We start from the raw sequence: 26,416 nt of genomic DNA, 5'->3' as shown, positions 1-26,416 counted from the left end.
AATGTTTAGATAGAAATGTATTGGGTAGAACAGCTATGATTGTCTGTCAGGTAGATTAGGGTATTGTGTTAGCTCTATTCGCTACATTTCTATCTGTTTGACCTTACAGAATACATGGTTGAGGGGTAGGCCAGTTTACTTGTGCCAGTTTCCAGCTGGGGATGCTTAACGTTCCATCGCAGTGTTTTCATGTGCAGTACTCTCCACTCCATCACATAATGTAAATACTATAGCCCCACATGGTGCCACTGGTGTGTGGACGTTGACGTGGGTAGAAGGCTATTTACACACTCACTGTAGGAAAAAGGCCAATGGTGCTAGCTGGGCTTCGTGCTCTGCATGCACAGTTTAACCTAACCTGGATACAGCTGGCGTGGCCTGAGAAAATACATGCACTCACGTACACGCACACAGAAGCACGCACGCACGCAAGCACACACAAGCTTGCATGTGTGAGAGAGATAAACAGCGAACCGAGAAAGAGAGAGTGGGTCTGTGAGAAAGGAAAAGAGGGAGTTTTAAGCCAAATTCAGATCAGCACATGACGTGCCTGTCGAAATCTCTCTTGTGCCATGTTGACGTTTGGAAACATTGCCTGCAGCTCCTAGCTGATGCTCTCTGACTGCTGTAACATGTTAGTTCAGAGCCAGGCAGCACAATGTTTTCATTAATCCCACAACTGACGTCCGTGATGTCACCTCAGCTTTTACAGCTTCAGATTAACAAAGGGATTTTTAATGAACACAGAATGAGGTCTATTGCCAACAGAGGGTTGCTATAGGGATGACAATAGAGTAGACAAACATGGTTTGTGAGGAATATGAACCCAATGTTTTGGAATTGGTAGGCCTATAACGCTATGTGGTGGGTAAAGCAATGCCCATATTTGGAGCACCATTTTGGAAAATGAGTTCTCCACTCCTAAGGTCAACAGCTACAGAAATTATGTATTTTTGTGTCTAAATGTTTGCCACAACTACCATATATCAGCCATCGCATCACTTCCTGGAGATTATACATGACCCAAGATTGTGAAAAGTTTACTATCGCCATGGTCACCACCTGGCCCAGAAGCCCTTGTAAGATCCCATGACCCTCAGTGTGTGTGCATACCGGGTATACTCAGAAGGACATTCTGCCCACAACTTCCTATTCCCACACCAAACATCCCTTTCCTGTTTTAAAGGTCATGCCAGATTCCCAAACGTTCACCTGGTTCAACTTGTCAAGGGCTTGATGATTAGTTGACAAGTAAAATCAGGTGTGCTCGTTCAGGGCCTCAACAACAATCTGTCCTGTCGGGAGTACTAGAGTTGGCAAACACTGATCTAGGGCGTGTTCGTACATTCACTCTGGCTATCTACTCAGAATTTCAGAGCACCGTTGTCTGAATTTGCCAAAGCGCAGAATATGAATTTACGAACGCTCAACACCTGTTGAATATGGCCGGTGTCAGTAAACATCGGCTAAAAAGCTTAATTCAATTGTTGCCAGCAGCACAGTTACAGTCACCAACGCACTGGGTAACTTGAGAACAGCCTAACCAGCTTTGCTAGGGTGAGTAAAACGGTCAGAGTGAGGTGTTCTCTAATTTATGCATGGAAGTAGCTAGCATACCACTTCCAGTGAGTGCTTGACTGCCGTTGTGTGGTCAGAGCGCTCTCGGATCAACCCTACTCCTCGGCCAGAGCGTCCAGTGTGAGAGCGAAACACTCAGAATTTATGAGTGGACAATCTGACAGCGCGCTGTATTTACGAACGCTCAGAGCGTCTCTGGCACCCCAGAGTGAATTTATGAACGCACACGTAGAGAGTCATAGCCATAAAGATCATAAAATTCAAAACATAACGCTATGGTCATAAGCGATGTGTTACCATAGAGACACAGTTAAGATGACTACACACAATGAGTGAGAAAATGAACGCTCAAACAACCGCATGTTTTACTGTAACGGATTTGTATTGCTTTAATGTTTTTTTTCTCCTCAGGAACAGGTAAGCCATGACAGTATAATGCAAATGAAAAAAAAACAACCAACAACACAATACCCTTCTGTACATCCTTAGTAGTACATTCACAAACTCATTAAGTCCCCGTCTGTACACTGAACTCCACACATAAATACATTCCATTTCCATTGGTTAACACTGACTGACAGCCTGCAGGGTCGTGTAGCTTGAAATGTTGAGGCCTTTAAAAAAAAACATACCAGCAAATAAAGAATAAATAAGGATAAGGAGAATAAATAAATCATGTTACTTGTGAGAGGGCCACGGAGGGCCACGGTTTGGACATCGGGGTGACTATAGCTAGACGTAGTAGCTCAAATAAAAGACATTTGAAGAATTGTAGACAACATTTTGCCTTCAACACTGATATTCACATGAAATGATATAAAGTAATTGTTTGCATCTGTTGTATGGTTGTGGTATTCCATTGGTAAGTGATTGGTATTTCTAAACGGGTTAACAATAGTCTCAACTCAACTGGAGAGGACAAGAGAGAGAATAGAGAAGTTCACATATAATGGTGGTGTTAGTGGTATGTGGGACTGCATATTTACTGGCAACAGAAGGAACATTTATGAATTCACTCGGCTTAGCAACACAATTTCCTTGGAAAAAAGCCAAACATGTAGACACCATAGAAGTTATGTGTTTGAATCTTTGGCAAATCATAATGTCGGTATGATGGGTTGCACATTGCTGTTTACATATTGCATTTAAGGTCGACTTCTAAATTAAATGTCCTCATGCTTCCCTTATAAAAACTTTGTTTTTTTTAAGAACATTTCATATTTTCATAATGTGGTAAATCCATATTCAAGAGCTGACCCTAAAACTGGCAACAACATTTGCCAGGTAACTGATATTATTCGCTGTATTATGGCAGCGTATAAGACAAACTTGAACATTATGTTGGTCTACCACCCGGATGGTTTTGTCCATGCATTTTTCCTGTAAAAATCATATGCTTTCATCCCATACATGCCTAACCTCAATCTCTGAGAACGCGAAGAAGAAGACACATGACGAGCTAGAACAAACATACATGTACTGAGTAATGTACACCATATATATCCAAAAGCCTTTCAAAATCTCCCGACTTTGAAATCATTAGCCAAAATAAGTATTTTTTTCTCAATCCTTAAGGTAATCTTCTTTATGTAGACTGTACAATATATGTATATATGAGTTATCATGGAGGAACAAAGCAACAAAAATAAGTATTTTTTTTTAGCTATGTCACCTTTCAAAGTAGTATATCTATATACATTTGATATCAATATCATTTTTCCTTAGCTTATGGAAGATGGGTGAGTGGTGTGTGTTTGAGAAGCAGGCATTTACACACAGTGTGACAACCTCTACGTTTGTCTAAAGGTATGTAGATGCGATCTGGTGAGAGGATAAATTCCCTTTTGCTTCAAAATGAAAGACGACCTTGCTTGATACAGTGAAACCCTGCTGCAAGTTGGATCAAGAAAATAAAAAAATATCGCATCTCACCATCGAGTAACTACTTCAACAAAAGGCTGTCTACATGTTCTTTTTAGGACTCTTTAGTAGAGTCCAAAAATGGTTTATAATATCATGCAGTCTCTAACAAGGCAAACAACCTCTGTTTTCTTGTCTTAGGGTTAAAGTCTTCATAGAACACAGCGTAGAATGGCCGTTTTGGTGATGTTTAGAGGGAGGGGGTGCAGTTGGACTAAAACATGCAGGACAGTGCCTAGGGCCCAGGGCTCGAACCAGTCCCTGGCGTTTGTTTCCAGTGTGTTGATTAGCAGTGTCTGTGAGCAGCCAACAGGTGAGGATCAGTCTGAGTCAAGCAGGATTGAATTCAAACGTGGATAATCAGCACCACCGTGTGGACAGGAGGAGTGACAGCAGTAGATTTACCAGCTACCTTTCCACAGGCCAGAGTAATCCATCTCCCACATCTGAAATCAATCAGTGCACTCCAGGATCGACTGGTCAAGTCTGGACCTAACATAAGCAATGTGTTTTATGAGAAGGTTGATCTGCTCTGTGAAGTTGAGAACAGGTTATTTTTCTCGCTGTTGAGCCCTTTACAACATACAACAGGCCTGGGAAATGTCCACTCGAGGGTTCACAAATGACTTTAGTGGACCAAGCTTAAAGATCGAGCTAACATGCAAACGTCTTCTTAAATATTCTTTAGTAAGAAGCCACTGAGGCAAACTATTTTTCTGAAGACAGAATAAAGTTCAAGAAGAAAGCATTCTTTCTGTTTTTGTCTGTTTCATTTCAATCAACTGTTCCATTGTAAAAGAAATAAAACAGAAAACCTACAATGCCTTAAACTGACCATCTAATAATGACATACTTGTTCTGAGTGCTACCTTTGGTAAATCAATCCAAAAACCTGATAAATGTCAGTGTCCTTTTCTCCCACTGATACTTAGTTTAGCACACAGCTTGTCCACTTGGACTTCCACAGTTACCCTGTGGAAGAAACCTTCTTCCTCCACCAGCTCAAGACACATTATCACTGTCACCACTCCAGCCACAACTTCCTCTGGCGCCATCTTGAATTACCTCCAAGTCCTTCAAACATAAAATCTCGCAGAATAAAACAAAGAGAACAGATCTCAACAAAGAGAACAGAAAATAATGAAACACAATCCAAAATGAAGAAAAAAAATTGAAGAACAAAAGAATGGCTGCCGGGGGTTCGTTGGTTTCACCGCCTCATGACTTTGGAGACGAAGTTGACGATGGCTGAAGCAGGCTGGTCGGGGTCCAACTCGGCAAACAGGTGGCTGACGTTGTCCGTTGTGCTTCCTTGTTTACGTGCCACGAAACCAAACAGTCTGAAGTTTAAAGAGAAATAAAAGCCTGGTTTGAATATGTAGGAGATGGTTCATGATTTGATGTATTTATTTATAGGCCTATGTGGACCATGGGACTTATTTGTCCCATCTAGTTAATGACCTATTCTATGTATAATAGAGTGATTTGAGTTGTGAGACCTACCTTGCCGTTCCACCTCCTTCCTTGCTCCACCTGTGAAGACGAGAAGTGACAAATTCATTTTGGAGGAACAATCAACAAATCTTCCCTATGTAGGCTACATTTGCAATATTTTCACTACTTTAGCACAGCAGAAAGATCTGGTCTCAAACACTTACTTCCTGTCCTGGGGGTCAATGTCACAGTAGGTGACAGTGTTGATTGGGTAGTGCCTTCGGAAGAAGACCCTAGGGCAGGAGAAAACTCAGAGTTAGTGTTGTAAATCTCAGTTTGTCACCAAGCTAGCTCAATTCAAGTAAAACAGTTTGACATGCTAGTATAGCAGTCAGAATCAATGATTGAATACCGACAGATTTCTATGGCTCTGACTATGGGTGTAGGGTGCTCCTGTTTCCATGGTTACTACTCACTTCCTCTGGCTATCCGTGAGGGTGATGCCCTGCGACGACACTTTGAAGTGGACGGTTGTTGCCACGGGCAACGGATTGACGGCCATCGTTTCGCTGATTGCCTTGACGACGGCCTGTGGACCGGTCAGAGACTCCATGTCCACAGAGCTGATGTAAAGAACATTGCATGCTGGGAGAGAACAACAAAAATGGTGCAAATCAGTCACTGTTGAAAATGAAGCAGTGAAGGAGTAGCAACAATTAGTGCAATCATTTGAACATGTTGTGAATAAGTGTTGAGAAACAGATCGAGGCAACAGCTGGCTTTATATTAGTGACTCCATATCTTTCCTTTCTTCTCCCATCAGAATGCTCACTCCATGCATTTTGTCGGTAGGTAGTGCCATGCTATCTCTACCAAAGAGAACAGAACACACGTCCAATCCACAAGACAATGTTTCAAACCTCACAACAGCTGCCCTGCATAAGACCTAAAGAACAGTGTTATAGAAACACACTTCACTCGTTTGAGTGACAACCATGACAAGAAAAGATGTGACTAAGGCAGGCATGGTAGTGAGAGGAAAGCTTCTGTGGTGACCATGCAGAGCTGAAATATCAGTCTGGGTAGTGTGGGGACAAGGGGGTTAATAATGCCAAAATAGAACCCAAAAAACACAGTGCAGTATTTACCATGGGCCTCCTCGGGGACTTGTTGCTGTGCTACTGCAACATAACAGGGTATCCGAGCATGAGAGGAGAAACAAAACCACTGTAGTACATGAAAACTATGTATTTGCGTAACTGTATAGTAATTACATAGGTACTACAATAGTAAAAGTAAAACAGAATTTGGCCGATTATTATTTGATTGTTGTTATATGTATCTACTGTTGTAATAGAAGGCTTGGAATGGATTGATGATCAACTGAAAGAGAATGGGCTGAATAATGCAGGGTGCAGTTTGTCCTCACCTGCTCCTTGTTTCACCAGCTCGGCCACTGTGTCAGTGGGAGTGTCCAGCTCCAGGGCCTCCTCATTGGGATCTTTGCTGGGGATCATCAGCTTGCAGGGCAGGGCCAGAGGAGTCATCGAGTGTTGGTACACCAGGGCAGACAGACATCCTGCACACACACATGATTAGCAAGTGTACTTACTTGCTGGAGGGCTAATGAACGAGTTCTCTGTTGAATATGCATGTTTGGAACTCACCGAAGTAGGGTTCGTTGGGACAGCCCTTCAGACGCACGCCTTTGGGGCTCGTCTCAATCAGGAAGTGCCTCACCAACTCGCTCGTGATGTCACCAACTGCCAAAAAACAAAACAGTAAACAAAACAGTTAACCTCTTGAACCTCTGGGGGCAGTATTTCATTTTTGGATGAAAACGTTCCTGTTTTAAAGAAGATATTTTGTCACTGTTCGACTATGCATATAATTGACAGCTTTGGAAAGAAAACACTCTGACGTTTCCAAAACTGCAAAGATATTGTCTGTGAGTACCACATAACTAATGCTACAGGCTAAACCAAGATGAAATTTCATACAGGAAGTGAGCCAGATTTTGGAGGCGCTGTGTTCCAATGTCTCCTTATATGGCTGTGAATGCGCAAAGAATGAGCCTACATTTTCTGTCGTTTCCCCAAGGTGTTTGCAGCATTGTGACGTATTTGTAGGCATATCATTGGAAAATTGACCATAAGAGACTACATTTACCAGGTGTCCGCCGGTGTCCTCCGTCGAAACTATTGCGTAATCTCCAGGTGCATGCAATTTTCCATTTTGAACAGAGGAGAAACCAAACTGCAACTTTATCATCGAATAGATATGTGAAAACACCTTGAGGATTGATTCTAAACAACGTTTGCCATGTTTGTGTCGATATTATGGAGTTAATTTGGAAAAAGTTTGCGTTGCAATGACTGAATTTTCGTTTTTTTTCTTAGCCAAACGTGATGAACAAAACGGAGTGATTTCTCCTACACAAATAATCTTTTGGAAAAACTGAACATTTTCTATCTAACTGAGAGTCTCCTCATTGAAAACATCCGAAGTTCTTCAAAGGTAAATTATTTGATTTGAATGCTTTTCTTGTTTTTGTGAAAATGTTGCCTGCTGAATGCTACAATGCTATGCTAGCTATCAATACTCTTACACAAATGCTTGTGTAGCTATGGTCTTTTGAAAATCTGAGATGACAGTGTTGTTAACAAAAGGCTAAGCTTGTGAGCCAATATATTTATTTCATTTCATTTGCGATTTTCATGAATAGTTAATGTTGCTTATGGTAATGACTTAAATGTAATGAGCTTGAGGCTACAATTACGCTCCCGGATACGGGATTGCTCGGGGACGCAACAGGTTAATCAAAGGTCTCTGATCGAAGGTCTGTTTTTGCACTTTCACTCCTAATGATTAAGGTTGGGATTTCGGTTCGGGTGCTCTGATCCTAGACCTGCGACTAAAATTAAAGATCTACTGTACCTTTCTTGTTGGCCTGGGCGGTGGGAGGTGGGCAGGCCACCTTCATGGCCAGGCCGTAGGCCCCTCTGAAGGAGTGGCTGTCCCTGATAACGAAGGCCCCTGGCTCCCTGTCTCTCAGCAGACTGATGGCCTGCTCTCTGGAGATGTCTGGCTTGTACCAGAACTTAGACGTGTCCTGGACAAACTTCACGTTCAGCCTGATGTCTGGACTCTGGTCTGTAGAAGTAGTGACAATGGTCAAAGCAATGAAATAGGGATGATTCTGAGACTTTCGTCCATCAAAATAAGCACTGATTGACTGTACAGTTTCTGCTGTGCATGATTGAGTATGACCGCTCACTTGGCTAGATCTGAATAGATTGAATAGTTATAAAGAACATGGCAGAGACTAGGGCTAGATGCTATTCAGGATTGGACCTCCTCTCTCACCGTAGATGGAGAATTTGGAGAGATCGGGTAGGGTGTGAGAGGTGGACACACTGGGCGTGCTGCCTCCACTGGGTAAGGTGGGTATGGTGGTCTTCCCATCCAGAGTCCCATACGACAGCCCCCCATTGGACCTCTCTCCACTGGGCATCCGCCTCTTCTCTGGAAGCATCGGCTGGGGCGACACTGGGAAGGAGGGCGTGGGTGGTGCCCCCTGTCTGTCATCAGGCGTAGTGTGGCCACTGGCCATCGGGTGGCGCCCCATCAAAGGGCTAGGAGGGACGGCGGCGGTTCTGGAGCCTCTTGAGGGGATCACAGGGCTGCCGGGGACTTGCACCCTGTTTCCATTGGGCGATGTGGGGTGACGAGCCAGACCCGGGCTGGCCTGGTTGGCCAGGCGGCGCTGGAGGGCGGGGCTTGGTGGGGTGTTGGTGGCCACCGTGCGGTGGAGAGTGTTGGGGCTTCCGGGGACGGTGTGGAGGGGGCCCACAACGCTGACCTGGGATCCCTCAGGGGAGTGGGGGCCGTAGGACGGAACGGGGGCGTGCTGGGCACTCTCCAAGGGGTGGGATGGGAAGCCGGAGTCAGCCTGGAGACGAATGGAGGAAGTCATCCTCATGCTGCAGAGAGAGAGAAACACTGAGCTGTAACCTAGGACTATCTTTAGTCCTCTTCTTTCAAGAGTTTCCCCTGGGTTATCCAAACTCTGTGCCCCAGGAACAGTACCGTACTCACCCGTCTGGGCTGTGGATGGGACTACTGGAAGATATAGGATCATTTAGGGGGTGTCCAGCATAACCACGGCCGTCTGTAGTGAAAACACACACACATATATTATTATTACACTGTTATTGGCAGGCTAAACAGGGAGTGAAAGGGATGCTGTTATGAGGGGGACCGACAGAAACCTGGTGAGGTCATTCCCAAAACAGTTCAAAAAGAAAAGAAACATCCTGAGGGAGACTCAAAGTGAGATTAACACAGATGCAAAGTTGAGAGGTGGAGGCATTAAACAGGCCCACTCAACAGGCTAACAACCTAATATAGATGTGATACCTAACCTACTGTAACCTTACCTCACACCTTAACAAATTCCTTACTCTACCCTGAACTCTTTCTTCACGTTTCAGAAACTTCTGGGCTGGCCAAAATAATTGGGACGCATTGGGCAGCCAATGAAATTCGAGAAGAGGCAGGACTTAACCACTGATAGCCAATCAAAACAGAATGTTTGCGGTTGCAGCCTGTATAGTGGGACTGTGTTATTCCTCTAGAAGCAAACAACAGAAGGTAGAGCAAAACCGAGACGCCAAAACAAGATCCTCCTGTCAAAACGAGGGGTTTTCAAACATGGCCGAACACAAAGGATTATGGGTACTCTGTGTGACGGGGATGAGAGGTTTGTGCCACATGTTGCCATAGAAACACCCTTACCTTGCTCCTCATCGCTTACAGATTCACAGTCTGACAGAACAGAAAGAATAAGTAGAAGAAGAAAACAGTCGGTGATTGAGGGAGAGGTGAGAAAAAGAGGAGGAGTAAACCGTTGAAAGAGAAGCAAGAGACCAAAGTTTGCAGGTGTGTAGAAGCAATTGGGGGACTAAGAAACCCTAGATGGGAAAAGGTTGTGTGTGTGTTTGTGTTCTGACCTGATCCACTATGGATTGTTTGTGTGTGTTTGTATTTGTGTTTGTATGTGTATGTGTGTATGTGTGTGTGTGTGTGTGTGTGTGTGTGTGTGTGTGTGTGTGTGTGTGTGTGTGTTCTGACCTGATCCACCATGGAGAATGTTTGCTGGATGGTGGGGCTTCAGTCCTAAAGCAGAGAGAGGGGTTTTGGCCAAGCCTGGAGGAGAACGGGCTAGAGAGAAACAGCGAGAGAGAACAGAGAGAGAGAGAGAGAGAAACAAGAGAAGAGAGAGAGCGAGAGAAACAGAGCGAGAGAAACAGAGAAACAGAGCGAGAGAGCGAGAAAAACAGAGAGAGAGAAAGAGAGAGCGAGAGCGAGAAAGATAGATACAAAGTGTGATAGAGGGAGAAAGAAAGAGAGAGAGAAATTATAGATAATGAGAGAAAGAGAGAGACCAAACCAAACTGTAAGTGTTTAGCCTACAGAAGATCTGAGCTGATTCATACAGAATACATAGTGTCAGATCCAAACAACCAACAAACTACAACAACAGGACAACCAGGATGGTGAATGGAGACACAGTACAACGTGCCCCGGCCATGCAAGTGTTGGGACATGGCATGCAGAAGGCAAACCAACACAGAACAGTTCACTGAGGGACTGGTGACACGGAGAGGGAACCAATGGCATCCTGAACAGTACATCTAGTAACTACATAGTAGTACTGTATATCCAAGGAGACACAATGACTACATGCCAGGATTGGGATCCAATCCATTTTTTTATTCAGAAGTCAAGATTCATGAGAGAGTTTGAGGGTTGGCATTGAAACAGTAATCTGCCATCAGTTTTCCAGTGGAGGAAAAGAGTTTGGCAGTTGGCGTGGTGGACTGGACAAAATACAACAACAGGACATCCAGGATGGTGAATGGAGAGTTCAACGTGCCCGGCCATGCAAGTGTTGGGACATGGCATGCAGTTTTCCAACACAGTTTTCCAGTGAGGAAAAGAGTTTGGCAGGGGAACCAATGGCATCCTGTACATCTAGGTGGTACTTTATCCACAGGATTGGACTGGACAGTAATCTGAAGATTCCTTCAGTTTTCCAGTGAGGAAAAGAGTTTGGCCGTGGTGGACTGGACACAGTAATCTGAAGATTCCATCAGTTTTCCAGTGGAGATAGGGTCCTTCACTGGACACAGTTCTGAAAGATTCCAAGAGTTTGGCAGGGTTGGCGTGGTGGACTGGACACAGTAATCTGAAGATTCCATGCATCCTCCACTTACCAAAGAATCCCACATCAATTCTTTGTCTGTCTGTTTCAAAGATAGTGCCTCCAGAGAGGGCAGGCAGGGGCCAGAGCAGGGGTAGTGGGGCAGGGTAAAGGGGGTAGATGGAGGGGGGTATCTGGGGGCTCAAAGCAGGTCCTTACTTCAACTACAGTGTGGCGGTGACCACTGCAGGAATAGGGAGCCCTAACCCTGGTTGGTCCCAAATAAGTCCAAAAGCAGTCTGTCTATTGAAATGATCATTAAGATAAATACAGATAGATACAGTATTTATCTCTATGGTATCTCTACGGTGCCAAGAAGCAATCTACTGTCTAACCTGACATGATTTATAGGTCATAGGTTAAGTGTTGAAACTACAATACATTATTATCTTCTATTTATTCCTGTGTGGCTCAGTTGATAGAGCATGTAACTTGCCAGGGTTTGACCCCCACAGAGGAACAGTATGGAAAAGTTAAATGATGTATGCATTCACTACTGTAAGTCGCTCTGGATAAGTGTGCCTGCTAAATTATTCAAATGTCATTTTTCAGTTTTATTCCCAGTCTCTCTCATAATGTCTTTCACAGAGGGAATTAGTGTTCGTTTACCATTGAATCATCTCTACAAGAGAAAGAAAGGTGTTATTGAATTCATTTAGGAAACTCACCACCACCGATTAGTCCCAATCAAAACACCAACAATTGAACATTACAGTAACAGCAGTGACTTTCTCTGGCCCTGTCCAAATAATGTCAGAACGCATCGTTCCTCTCTTATAAGAAGGCATTAAAGAAGGATGCATCTTAAAAGCATTGGAACTGGGCCCCCTTCTACAACCACTTATTGTGCATCACTTTAGGCTTCAACTGCAAGTATGAAAGATACTACATACTTAACGTTTATTGCAGTCGCATAATTATGATTGACGAACAGTGGCAATAGAGTAAGGTCTACTGGCGCCTCCTCTGTCTGCTGGGAGGTGAACTTACACATGTTGAAGTAAGGGGTCTGAGGTGAGACAGGGAAGGCAGGGGTCAGGGGGTGGGCCTCACCACCACTGCTGAACATAGGACTGACAGCAGCCCGACCGTCAGCATCATCATCCCCATACGCCTCGCGGTAGCTGTGCATGGGGCCCTGGAAGGAGGGGACACAGAACACACGCAACACACACACACACACAGCACACGACATAACACACGCCCACCCACAGACACAGAAGGAGCCAGAAAATACACACGGACAAGAATAAAACACACATAGAGGTAATGCAAACAGGCACAGACAGAAAATAACACACAGACACAAACCAACACAAAGTCCACATACAAACCCACACACACAACACAAAGTCACATAGACACACACACACAACACACACACACACACACACACACACACACACACACACACACACACACACACACACACACACACACACACACACACACACACACACACACACACATGGTTACTCTCACAGTGAAACAATGATCTATTCAATGAACGGAAGACCATTTTAAGCTGATAAAGACAAGATAGAGAGCTTGCTGCCTGTGGCTGGACAGGGGTATGTACTCTACCTCTCTGGGTCTTCCTCCAGGGTTGAGGATGTGGAAGTGTGACGAGTGGACAGGGGAGCGCACCGGCGCCCCCGTGTGGGCTGGAGGGTCCTCGTTGCCACTCTGGTAGTGCCCCTCGCTAGTGGTCCGACGGCGGACGGTCTCCTGAGACTCCTCCGGCGTCATCCCACGGGAACGCATCCCTGGAACACCAACAACAGCGTCAGGAATTCCCAAAGGCTTTCCTTCAGTTTCAGGAATGTATTTAGGAAGAACGATAACTTTAGGGGGATCTAAAATATGGATCTGGAAATAAGTTTCAGAGTGTATCTACACTGTATATTCCAGGTTTCATACATCATTCCAAACTTAAAAAGTGATTTGTTATTTTAGTGAGAGATAGAGAGAGCAAGTGAGAGAGAGAGAGCAAGTGAGAGAGAGAGAGAGAGAGAGAGAGAGAGAGAGAGAGAGAGAGAGAGAGAGAGAGAGAGAGAGCAAGTGAGAGAGAGAGAGAGCAAGTGAGAGAGAGAGAGAGAGAGAGAGAAAGAGCAGGTGAGAGAGAGAGAGAGAAAGAGAGAGAGAGAGAGCAAGTGAAAATGAGAGAGGAATGTTGTCAGAGAGAGAGAGAGAGAGAGAGAGAGAGAGAGAGAGAGAGAGAGAGAGCGAGAGAGAGAGAGAGAGAGAGAGAGGGAGAGAGAGAGAGAGCAAAGTGAGTGAGAGAGAGGGAGAGAGAGAGGAGAGCAAGAGAGAGAGAGAGAGACAAACCAGAGAAAGAATAAGAGCGATGGCGGTCAGATTGTGGCGTAGTGGAAATGCTTTCGTTGATGCCCTGAATACGAGCGTTGTACTCTGCTCACAGTGGGGGTGGTGGATAGGAGGCAGAGGTGGAGGAGGAGGAGGAAGAGAAGGAGGAGGAAGGAGGTGCAGAGGCAGATGCAATGGCGTGAAGGGTGGTCCAACAGAGCAGAGGAATGGATGGACAGAACAAGAGACAGAAACAGAAAAAGACAGAGAGAAAAAATGAATAAAGGAAAATGAACGTTTTATTCTGTAAAGTCATTAAACAAACAGAATAAAGATGGAAGTTAAAATGAGAGATGAGAGAAATTAGAGCAGGGATAGAACCAAAATGTGCATTTTCTGGAATCTCCCAGAACGGATTGAGAAACACTGCTTCACCTCACATTAGTGTTATGGCATGTTTCCTGTTCTGTGTGGACTGCGGGAAGACTAGCTGCTGCTTTCACAACAGCTAATGATTCTAATAAAATATCAAACACCAAGTCAACATCTGCGGTAGAAGGACAAAGGCAACTACCAAATAAGCCCACTTGGTGGCATCTGTGAGAACCATCCCATACGCTTTCATACGTGGCGGGACGTGAATGTGGAAAATGCATGGTAGCTGAGAACTCAACCAGCATGTCTATTCTTACCACCTTAAATCTCATCTCCATGGTCTCCAACTCTCCCCTCGCTGTAGGACACAGCTCAGAGCTCACCGTAGGTTTTCAGACCATATCTGTCCTGCTCAACTAAGAGTTTCTATCTAGCTAGCTCAATGTCATAATGATTCCACCTATTACCAAGGTCAGACAAAGCTGGGGACATGAAACAGTAGCTTCTATTTCCACTATAACATTAGATATATTAGAGTACATGTAAATAGTAGCTTCTATTTCCAATATAGAATAAGATATATTAGAGTACATGTAAACAGTAGCATTTCAATATAGAATTAGATATATTAGAGTACATGTAAACAGTAGCTTCTATTTCCAATATAGAATTAGATATATTAGAGTACATGTAAACAGTACTGCTATTTCCAATATTGATATATTAGACTGTAAACAGTAGCTTCTATTTCCAATAGTTAGATATATTATAGTACATGTAAACATGTATTTCCAATATAGAATTAGATATATTAGAGTACATTGTAAACAGTAGCTTCTATTTCCAATATAGAATTAGATATATTAGAGTACATGTAAACAGTCATGTAAACAGTGCACATCACTGAAAAAGTCAGTGGTGATAGAAGGCCGTTGATATACCATTTGACTATGACTGTGCTTCTTACAGTTTGGTTCCGGAACAAAGTTATACTCTGCAGGTAACAGTTATAATATGATAGTAGTGGCAGGTAGCCTAGTGGTTAGAGCAGTGGGCCAGTAACCGGAAGGTTGCTGAATCGAATCCCTGAGCTGACAAGGTAAAAATCTGTCGTTCTCCCCTGAACAGGCTTAACCCCTGTTCCCCCTTGTGCCGAAAAGACGTGGATGTCGATTAAGACAGCCCCCCCCCCTCACCTCTCTGATTCAGAGGGGTTGGGTTAAATGCGCATTTCAGTTGTACAACTTTCCTAATGCATTATAATACTTGTCATAAGCACATATGACATCATTATAATGTATTTTTGCTTTTATGTATTGTGACAGCGAATACCTCTGCTTTTGAAAATGACATAATGAAACATGAAATATGAAAATGTCAGAAAATTGTGAAACTAAACAGGGATATTCAATCTAATCCTCAATCCGGTAGTGACTTACCAGCGATGCGTTGAGCCACCAGGCCCTCCAGGTTGAGGTTCTCCTCCTCAGGTTCTGGCTCCTTGAGAAGGGGGGAAGAGTTGGGGAGGGGGGAGGAGGAGGTGCTGTAGCCATGATAGGGAGACCCTCCCTTGCGGTCTGGGGAGTGGGACACCACCGTCCCACCTGGGTACGAGTTCAGGGGCTTCATCTGGAGCTGTCCGAAGATGGAGGAGGAGTCAGAGGGGTAGAGGGGGGAACCAGGCCCCTGAGCTGGGTGCATGTGGTAGGGCTCGGGGGGGTGTATGGGAGTGGTGTTGGTATGGGGCTGGTACGAGGCGGACCTCGGGGGGGCATACGACAGGGGAGACTCAGCCACAGGACTCTGGATGGGCGACGTTGAAACCCGGCCAGCCGTCGACCTCAGAGGCTGTCCAAAGGCATTGTAGTTAATGTTATAGCCATGGATGGCTGAGTCTGCCTGGTAGGATGGCCTGGCCAGAGATTGGGAGAAGGGGATCTGGGCTGGCCCTCCTACACTGTTCTCACCAGAGGGGGCGCTGTAGGACTTGGGCACCTGTCCTGTGTGTGGGTCCAGATCCAGCATCAGCATGTCGAGGGCTTCGATAGACTGCTCTATGTCATGCTGAGAGGCGGTGGGGGGGAAGTGGGGCAGACTGTGGGTGCTCTGTAAGGGAGGACCGAAGGGGTCATCTGGCAGACTGTACTGGTGCCATGCGCTCAGCCCCCTCTGGACTGCCTCCCTGCTACTGGTGCTCCTCTCAGGGGCCCTGGGCAGCTTGGGGCCTCCAGGCTCGGGGGTCCCGAAGGACTGGGAACGCTGCATACTCCCGTTCTGGTAACTGTTAGGAGAGTACTCCTCCTCCTGGGGCGAACTGGAGTCCATGATCCGCTCCTGTGCCGACGTAGAAGTCCGTACCCGATGCACCGGCATCTCCCGTAGCTTCTCTAGGTATGGCCCGTCGTTCTGCCTATTAATGGGTATCTGTGATTGGTAGTACAGCTCTGCGGGCGTGGCCTGGCCGTCCAATGACGAGAGTGTTCCCAGACTGTCCACGCTGTTACCCTCCTGACTGATGTGCAGCTCGTCGTCCAAGATGTCCGTCTCGCGCTCTTCGGTGGAGGGGGCTGCAATGAGCCGGGTATGCCCGCTGACGTGCACCTGGGCTGGGACAAGGTGGCGTACTGCCCCCCCGGGGCTGGTGGAGGTAGCCAGGTACGCCTGGCGGTGGAGCATGGGGGCCTCAAGGCCACTCAGAAGCTGGTCCAACTCTCTCTTCTCCTGGGGACTGAGAGGGGGATGACTGGGCGTGTTGTGGTTCTGGTTGGTATTCACCGCTCCATGCAGCAACAGACTGTGGTCATCTGTGCGATCGGTTTTGACGGATGCTGTCGAGTTCCCAGAGTCGCTGCTGACCGACAGGGCGTGGTCGACCGCGGGCAGGGAGGCGTGGCCCACTACCGGGAAGGTGCGGTCAGAACTTGGGAGGGTGTGGTTAGGGTGTTGGGGGTGTGGTCTGCGTTGGTTAGGGGGTGGTCGAGGACGGGAAGGCCGTTGATTGTGATCACTCCATCGAGGGACTCTTTCTTGTGGACTCTGGCATACAGGCTGCCGTCGAGGGGGCCTTGGGTGTGAACAGCGTCTGAAAGAGAGAAGAAGAATACATGCTATTAAAAGGTGCACAAACAAAGAGGAGAAACAAACACATTTCTGATTTTGAAAACTCCTCACAAATGACCCAACATCACAGTCACTTTCACGCCACAGGGACTTGTACCTGACTCCTAACTGTTTCCTGAGACTGGACCACGACAGCTAGTCCCCCATGGAAAAGAGAATTCACTCCATCCTCCAAGGAGACACAACTTAATGGAAGCTTAAGTCAACACAGAACATTAATCTTCTAATACAGTAGTGTTGAGTGCATATATGTATATACATACACATCCAGGCCTTTCAGCCCTAAACACATGGAGCCTCCAGCCCACCATAACAGCTCTGAACACATGGAGCCTCCAGCCCACCATAACAGCCCTGGACACATGGAGCCTCCAGCCCACCATAACAGCCCTAAACACATGGAGCCTCCAGCCCACCATAACAGCCCTGAACACATGGAGCCTCCAGCCCACCATAACAGCCCTGGACACATGGAGCCTCCAGCCCACCATAACAGCCCTAAACACATGGAGCCTCCAGCCCACCATAACAGCCCTGAACACATGGAGCCTCCAGCCCACCATAACAGCCCTGAACACATGGAGCCTCCAGCCCACCATAACAGCCCTGGACACATGGAGCCTCCAGCCCACCATAACAGCCCTGGACACATGGAGCCTCCAGCCCACCATAACAGCCCTAAACACATGGAGCCTCCAGCCCACCATAACAGCCCTGGACACATGGAGCCTCCAGCCCACCATAACAGCCCTAACACATGGAGCCTCCAGCCCACCATAACAGCCCTGGACACATGGAGCCTCAGCCCACCATAACAGCCCTAAACACATGGAGCCTCCAGCCCACCATAACAGCCCTGGACACATGGAGCCTCCAGCCCACCATAACAGCCCTGGACACATGGAGCCTCCAGCCCACCATAACAGCCCTGGACACATGGAGCCTCCAGCCCACCATAACAGCCTCCAGTCCACCATAACAGCCCTGAACACATGGAGCCTCCAGCCCACCATAACAGCCCTGGACACATGGAGCCTCCAGCCCACCATAACAGCCCTGAACACATGGAGCCTCCAGCCCACCATAACAGCCCTAAACACATGGAGCCTCCAGCCCACCATAACAGCCCTGGACACATGGAGCCTCCAGCCCACCATAACAGCCCTGCCCACCACATGGAGCCTCCAGCCCACCATAACAGCCCTAAACACATGGAGCCTCCAGCCCACCATAACAGCCCTAAACACATGGAGCCTCCAGCCCACCATAACAGCCCTGGACACATGGAGCCTCCAGCCCACCATAACAGCCCTAAACACATGGAGCCTCCAGCCCACCATAACAGCCCTGGAACACATGGAGCCTCCAGCCCACCATAACAGCCCTGGACACATGGAGCCTCCAGCCCACCATAACAGCCCTGGACACATGGAGCCTCCAGCCCACCATAACAGCCCTGGAAACACATGGAGCCTCCAGCCCACCATAACAGCCCTGGACACATGGAGCCTCCAGCCCACCATAACAGCCCTGGACACATGGAGCCTCCAGCCCACCATAACAGCCCTAAACACATGGAGCCTCCAGCCCACCATAACAGCCCTGGACACATGGAGCCTCCAGCCCACCATAACAGCCCTGGACACATGGAGCCTCCAGCCCACCATAACAGCCCTAAACACATGGAGCCTCCAGCCCACCATAACAGCCCTAAACACATGGAGCCTCCAGCCCACCATAACAGCCCTGGACACATGGAGCCTCCAGCCCACCATAACAGCCCTAAACACATGGAGCCTCCAGCCCACCATAACAGCCCTGGACACATGGAGCCTCCAGCCCACCATAACAGCCCTGGACACATGGAGCCTCCAGCCCACCATAACAGCCCTGGACACATGGAGCCTCCAGCCCACCATAACAGCCCTGGACACATGGAGCCTCCAGCCCACCATAACAGCCCTAAACACATGGAGCCTCCAGCCCACCATAACAGCCCTGGACACATGGAGCCTCCAGCCCACCATAACAGCCCTGGACACATGGAGCCTCCAGCCCACCATAACAGCCCTGGACACATGGAGCCTCCAGCCCACCATAACAGCCCTGGACACATGGAGCCTCCAGCCCACCATAACAGCCCTGGACACATGGAGCCTCCAGCCCACCATAACAGCCCTAAACACATGGAGCCTCCAGCCCACCATAACAGCCCTGGACACATGGAGCCTCCAGCCCACCATAACAGCCCTAAACACATGGAGCCTCCAGCCCACCATAACAGCCCTGGACACATGGAGCCTCCAGCCCACCATAACAGCCCTGGACACATGGAGCCTCCAGCCCACCATAACAGCCCTGGACACATGGAGCCTCCAGCCCACCATAACAGCCCTAAACACATGGAGCCTCCAGCCCACCATAACAGCCCTGGACACATGGAGCCTCCAGCCCACCATAACAGCCCTAAACACATGGAGCCTCCAGCCCACCATAACAGCCCTAAACACATGGAGCCTCCAGCCCACCATAACAGCCCTGGACACATGGAGCCTCCAGCCCACCATAACAGCCCTGGACACATGGAGCCTCCAGCCCACCATAACAGCCCTGGACACATGGAGCCTCCAGCCCACCATAACAGCCCTGGACACATGGAGCCTCCAGCCCACCATAACAGCCCTAAACACATGGAGCCTCCAGCCCACCATAACAGCCCTCCTGGACACATGGAGCCTCCAGCCCACCATAACAGCCCTGGACACATGGAGCCTCCAGCCCACCATAACAGCCCTGAACACATGGAGCCTCCAGCCCACCATAACAGCCCTACACATGGAGCCTCCAGCCCACCATAACAGCCCTAAACACATGGAGCCTCCAGCCCACCATAACAGCCCTGGAACACATGGAGCCTCCAGCCCACCATAACAGCCCTAAACACATGGAGCCTCAGCCCACCATAACAGCCCTAAACACATGGAGCCTCCAGCCCACCATAACAGCCCTAAACACATGGAGCCTCCAGCCCACCATAACAGCCCTGGACACATGGAGCCTCCAGCCCACCATAACAGCCCTGAACACATGGAGCCTCCAGCCCACCATAACAGCCCTGGACACATGGAGCCTCCAGCCCACCATAACAGCCCTGAACACATGGAGCCTCCAGCCCACCATAACAGCCCTGGACACATGGAGCCTCCAGCCCACCATAACAGCCCTGAACACATGGAGCCTCCAGCCCACCATAACAGCCCTGGACACATGGAGCCTCCAGCCCACCATAACAGCCCTGGACACATGGAGCCTCCAGCCCACCATAACAGCCCTAAACACATGGAGCCTCCAGCCCACCATAACAGCCCTGGACACATGGAGCCTCCAGCCCACCATAACAGCCCTGGACACATGGAGCCTCCAGCCCACCATAACAGCCCTGAACACATGGAGCCTCCAGCCCACCATAACAGCCCTGAACACATGGAGCCTCCAGCCCACCATAACAGCCCTAAACACATGGAGCCTCCAGCCCACCATAACAGCCCTGGACACATGGAGCCTCCAGCCCACCATAACAGCCCTGGACACATGGAGCCTCCAGCCCACCATAACAGCCCTGGACACATGGAGCCTCCAGCCCACCATAACAGCCCTGGACACATGGAGCCTCCAGCCCACCATAACAGCCCTAAACACATGGAGCCTCCAGCCCACCATAACAGCCCTGGACACATGGAGCCTCCAGCCCACCATAACAGCCCTAAACACATGGAGCCTCCAGCCCACCATAACAGCCCTGGACACATGGAGCCTCCAGCCCACCATAACAGCCCTAAACACATGGAGCCTCCAGCCCACCATAACAGCCCTAAACACATGGAGCCTCCAGCCCACCATAACAGCCCTAAACACATGGAGCCTCCAGCCCACCATAACAGCCCTAAACACATGGAGCCTCCAGCCCACCATAACAGCCCTAAACACATGGAGCCTCCAGCCCACCATAACAGCCCTGAACACATGGAGCCTCCAGCCCACCATAACAGCCCTGAACACATGGAGCCTCCAGCCCACCATAACAGCCCTGAACACATGGAGCCTCCAGCCCACCATAACAGCCCTGAACACATGGAGCCTCCAGCCCACCATAACAGCCCTGGACACATGGAGCCTCCAGCCCACCATAACAGCCCTAAACACATGGAGCCTCCAGCCCACCATAACAGCCCTAAACACATGGAGCCTCCAGCCCACCATAACAGCCCTAAACACATGGAGCCTCCAGCCCACCATAACAGCCCTGGACACATGGAGCCTCCAGCCCACCATAACAGCCCTAAACACATGGAGCCTCCAGCCCACCATAACAGCCCTAAACACATGGAGCCTCCAGCCCACCATAACAGCCCTGGACACATGGAGCCTCCAGCCCACCATAACAGCCCTGGCTCTGGCTCTGGTCTAGTATAAGTACATTAGGGGTCCAAGCATCCCAGTCCAGGACCTGTCATGATGCGTCAGGCAGCACAACCCTACATGGCGTGACAAGGACCCCCGCACCACCGTCTGTGGAACATCTCCTAGACACAGTGCACAAACTCGCCATGGCAGCTACAGAATTACCACATCAGAATTCCCAGATTCTTCAATATCAGAATCTACAGTATGTGAGAGCACCAGAATTCCTATATTATATATACAGTGTATGTCATTTCACATGTCCTGTGTCTATCTATATGAACGCAGCACGTTTCATTTGCTGAGATGATTTTGTCACTGAGTAACTGTTTTTATGCATCGATGTCAGCATGCTGTGTATAATCCTCAGATGTTCTCCCATGCAGATGGGTTGGTTACATCACTCTTGATTTAAGGCCAGCATTTCCGCTAATAGCCACCTCTTAAGTTTGGCAGGAGTCCCTGGCAACCTCCAGCACCCATTTCCTGGACCAATCACTCCACCAACCAATTCCTCAACATCTGGTCTCACAACAGCTCTAAACCTGAACATGTCTGATGATGAAGGATGGCATAAGATCAAGAGGCATGTTTCAAACAATATGAGGCCCAATTTGAGACCAGAAACTCAGGTTCATATTGATTACAATACCCTGCATCATCTTTGTTCTCCTATAAACTTCTCCAGAATATTTTCAGGACCATATTGACCATGAAAACACACACACACGCGCACACACACACACACACACACACACACACACACACACACACACACACACACACACACACACACACACACACACACACACACACACACACACACACACACACACACACACACACACACACACACACCTCTACATCTCAAAAAGACCCTTCTCTTTCAACAGCTGCTTAGAGACAAGTAATATCTGGTCATCGGGAGCAGCTTCTGAACATCAGCACAGCAGGGTGTTAGTTGGTGGGGGGGGGGTCCACAGTGACACATGGAGAGGTTCTCTGACCACAGCTATTTACGAGGCCATGTCAACAACGCTACAGTAGCAGAATGAGAGAGAGAGAGGAGAGAGAAAGAGAAGAGGGAGAAAGCTACCCTTGCTTACCCACCAGAACACACTGTTCCTTATTTTTGTAGGGAACTTCTAGTGCTCCTGATTTTGCCCGCAAAATACTTCCCAGTCCAGAACAGTTTGACTGATAACCTACTTCAAGCCAAGTCCAAGTCCTGAATCAACTCCCATGAAAGCTTTTCTTACCTGGAGATTTCTTCTCTTCCTCCTTCCTTTCTGTGTTTTCTTTCCTTTAGTTAGATGAAATAGAGTTGCCCTTTGCCATCACACTTGGTTTGGTTGAGATGAAGGGGAGAAATCCTTCACTAGGCTATGATTCAAATGATACTGAGTTGGCATAGCCTTCCCCTCCCTCTCTCATTGGTTGGGAGGAGACAGAGATGTGCCACCCTTCACCTATCGATGTTGGGATTGGGTGAGGTGGGGTGGAGCTAGTCCATTCCCTGGGGCGTTGAACTATGAGTCGTGAGCTGTGAGCTGGTCCAGTGGAATCTGTCAGTTCCTTCCTGGCATTGGGAGTTTCCTAAAACTACAACACCCACGCAGCTAACCACCCTGAGCCCTGGCCTGGACCCACTCCTACTCAGTGACATCACTCACACTCTCACTGGGGTTTCCCTGGCCTCTCTCTCTCTCTAGTAATCTATCTGTCTCTATGTCTCTCTCTCTCACACGCACGCGCACGCACACACACACACACACACACACACACACACACACACACACACACACACACACACACACACACACACACACACACACACACACACACACACACACACACACACACACACACACACACACACACACACACACACACACACACACACACACTGAGGGTTTGCCTCCTACAGAAGAGGGGAGACCCTTGTTCTCAGAGACTGGGATCATTCAATGGAGAAAACCCAAACACCAGAGGGGTGACACATTTCCAGCTGTTGGTGTCTGTTCTGTTAGGAGGAACACATCTCTGTTCTGTTAGGAGAGACAGATCTCTGTTCTGTTAGGAGGGACAGATCTCTGTTCTGTTAGGAGGGACAGATCTCTGTTCTGTTAGGAGAGACAGATCTCTGTTCTGTTAGGAGAGACAGATCTCTGTTCTGTTAGGAGAGACAGATCTCTGTTCTGTTAGGAGAGACAGATCTCTGTTCTGTTAGGAGAGACAGATCTCTGTTCTGTTAGGAGAGACAGATCTCTGTTCTGTTAGGAGAGACATATCTCTGTTCTGTTAGGAGGGACAGATCTCTGTTCTGTTAGGAGAGACAGATCTCTGTTCTGTTAGGAGAGACAGATCTCTGTTCTGTTAGGAGGGACAGATCTCTGTTCTGTTAGGAGAGACAGATCTCTGTTCTGTTAGGAGAGACAGATCTATGTTCTGTTAGGAGAGACAGATATCTGTTCTGTTAGGAGGGACAGATCTCTGTTCTGTTAGGAGGACAGATCTCTGTTCTGTTAGGAGAGACAGATCTCTGTTCTGTTAGGAGGGACAGATATCTGTTCTGTTAGGAGAGGCAGATCTATGTTCTGTTAGGAGAGACAGATCTCTGTTCTGTTAGGAGAGACAGATCTATGTTCTGTTAGGAGGGACAGATCTCTGTTCTGTTAGGAGAGACAGATCTCTGTTCTGTTATGAGAGACAGATCTATGTTCTGTTAGGAGGGGCAGATCTCTGGAAAAAATAAACTATGATTGGACGTGGTGACATTTAACCAAACTCATAAAGTCTAGGGAAGACAGGGAAGAGAGGGAAAAGCAGTGAAAGAAACGACATAGATGGGAGGATAACTGAGAAAGAGGGAGAGGTTCCCAAACTGTGGTCCATGACTCACTGGTGGTACATGATCACATGACATATTTTCTGGTACCAAAATAGCCTGTTTGTAATCCTCAAATACACTAATGCTTTTAAATATGGTCCGTGAGGGAAATGTATGGGAACCTGTTGTCTATACCCATCAGCACCTTCAATCGTCTCTATAGTGTATTTGAACAACGAGACTTTCTTGTCTCACAAATGACTTATTTGGATTTTTGTCCCGTCTTCACCAAGAAGAGAGGGGCCGAAGGGTTCGACACATTCTCTTCACTCAGAAAGGAAGTGTTTCAAAGTGTGAGGGGAATGACTGGAACTCTGCAGACTTCACATTTACCTCACCCATGGGGCGTGAGTTAGTACAGGCATCCAGAAACACACACACACACACACGACTGACATAAACCTCGATCCCTGGCACACACACAATGCCCATGATCTCAAAGAGGCTCTTTATACATATCAGCTTTGTGTATTATTCACACACACACACACACACACACACATTCCTGTGTGTCTAAGTTGAAAGCAACAGAAGAATTGTGGTGAGCTGGGCTTTCTCTATTATTAAAAACAAAGATTATGTAAAGATGTGTGAGTTTTGATGTATGGGAGAGTTCACCGCCATCATTGGGATACGTTGATGATGGATGTATGTCATGTATAGAATCAACATATTCCTGCTCAGCTGGGTGTGAGCATTGCTGGGGTGGGTTTCAGTATAGATTCACTGGCCTTAAAAAACACAGGGACAATTTTTAGTACAGTAAGTCGCTGCTGAGCCACCATAAAGCTTCTTAGTATGCTAGCCAGGCGATAGCTGTGGCTTTGAAACAAAGACCAAGCCATAAATCTCTTCCAACATGAATCTGCCCAGCAGGAATAGCTAGTTAGGGTAGTCAGCTAAAGTAGATGCCTGTCAACACTGAGATGAGGTACACTGTTTGTCCTTCTGTGGCTCAGTTGGTAGAGCATGGCGCTTGTAACGCCAAGGTAGTGGGTTCGATTCCCGGGACCACCCATACGTAGAATGTATGCACACATGACTGTAAGTCGCTTTGGATAAAAGCATCAGCTAAATGGCATATATTATTATTATTATTATTTGTCCATTAGCTGAATTTAGGCCTACAGTTACTATCAGTGACGAGACAGACATTTATTCTGAGTGGGTCACAAATAGGACAGAGTTGACAGGACAGAGTTGACAGGACAGAGTAGACAGGACAGAGTTGACAGGACAGAGTTGACAGAACGGAGTTGACAGGACGGAGTTGACAGGACGGAGTTGACAGGACAGAGTAGACAGGACAGAGTTGACAGGACAGAGTTGACAGGACAGAGTTGACCGGACAGAGTTGACAGGACAGAGTTGACAGGACGGAGTTGACAGGACGGAGTTGACAGGACGGAGTTGACAGGACAGAGTAGACAGGACAGAGTTGACAGGACAGAGTTGACAGGACAGAGTTGACCGGACAGAGTTGACAGGACAGAGTTGACAGGACGGAGTTGACAGGACGGAGTTGACAGAACGGAGTTGACAGGACGGAGTTGACAGGACAGAGTTGACAGGACAGAGTTGACAGGACAGAGTTGACAGGACAGAGTCGACAGGACAGAGTTAACAGGCTCATATATAGACATAGTTTGGGGCTAACCTGAGAGATGGACATCATTAGCCTTCCATTCATGTATCATTCAATTGACTTAGGCAATGGTTCCTCAGAGGCCTTGTGGAGTGCGAGGCTCGTAAGACACGGGCATGCACACATACACATACAGTGCCTTCGGAAAGTATTCAGACCCCTTGACTTACTTACGTTACAGCCTTATTCTAAAATGGATTCAAAATTTTTTCCCCTCATCAATCGACACACAAAACCCCATTATGACAAAGTGAAAACCGTTTTTTAGACATGTTTGCCAATATATAAACAATTAAAAACAGAAATACCTTATTTAGATAAGTATTCAGACCCTTTGCTATGAGACTTGAAATTGAGCTCAGGTGCATCCTGTTTCCATTGACCATTCTTGAGATGTTTCTACAACTTGATTGGAGTCCAC

General features: G+C 47.6%; 1 protein-coding gene across 1 annotated transcript in view; it reads right to left on the bottom strand.

Annotated features, from left to right (window-relative positions):
• Nucleotides 1-1,938: 1,938 nt before the first annotated feature.
• LOC118375881 (tensin-like) overlaps nt 1,939-26,416 on the bottom strand; it is a 337,660-nt gene continuing 313,182 nt past the window's right edge. Inside the window, exons 20-35 of the mRNA XM_052513966.1 lie at nt 16,872-16,961; nt 15,319-16,776; nt 13,526-13,609; nt 12,782-12,963; nt 12,188-12,335; nt 10,066-10,155; nt 9,730-9,759; nt 9,031-9,103; nt 8,299-8,915; nt 7,870-8,085; nt 6,600-6,695; nt 6,362-6,511; nt 5,409-5,577; nt 5,157-5,225; nt 5,002-5,031; nt 1,939-4,838 (exon numbers count right to left, since the gene is read on the bottom strand). Coding sequence (XP_052369926.1) covers nt 4,709-4,838; nt 5,002-5,031; nt 5,157-5,225; nt 5,409-5,577; nt 6,362-6,511; nt 6,600-6,695; nt 7,870-8,085; nt 8,299-8,915; nt 9,031-9,103; nt 9,730-9,759; nt 10,066-10,155; nt 12,188-12,335; nt 12,782-12,963; nt 13,526-13,609; nt 15,319-16,776; nt 16,872-16,961 — 3,632 coding nt within the window. The 3' untranslated portion in view covers nt 1,939-4,708. The remainder of the gene's footprint in view (nt 4,839-5,001; nt 5,032-5,156; nt 5,226-5,408; nt 5,578-6,361; nt 6,512-6,599; nt 6,696-7,869; nt 8,086-8,298; nt 8,916-9,030; nt 9,104-9,729; nt 9,760-10,065; nt 10,156-12,187; nt 12,336-12,781; nt 12,964-13,525; nt 13,610-15,318; nt 16,777-16,871; nt 16,962-26,416) is intronic.

This window comes from Oncorhynchus keta, unplaced genomic scaffold, assembly GCF_023373465.1.
Source record: "Oncorhynchus keta strain PuntledgeMale-10-30-2019 unplaced genomic scaffold, Oket_V2 Un_scaffold_14384_pilon_pilon, whole genome shotgun sequence".
NCBI lineage: Eukaryota > Metazoa > Chordata > Actinopteri > Salmoniformes > Salmonidae > Oncorhynchus > Oncorhynchus keta.
Note: the sequence above shows the minus strand (reverse complement) of the source record. Positions and strands in the feature narration are given on the sequence as shown.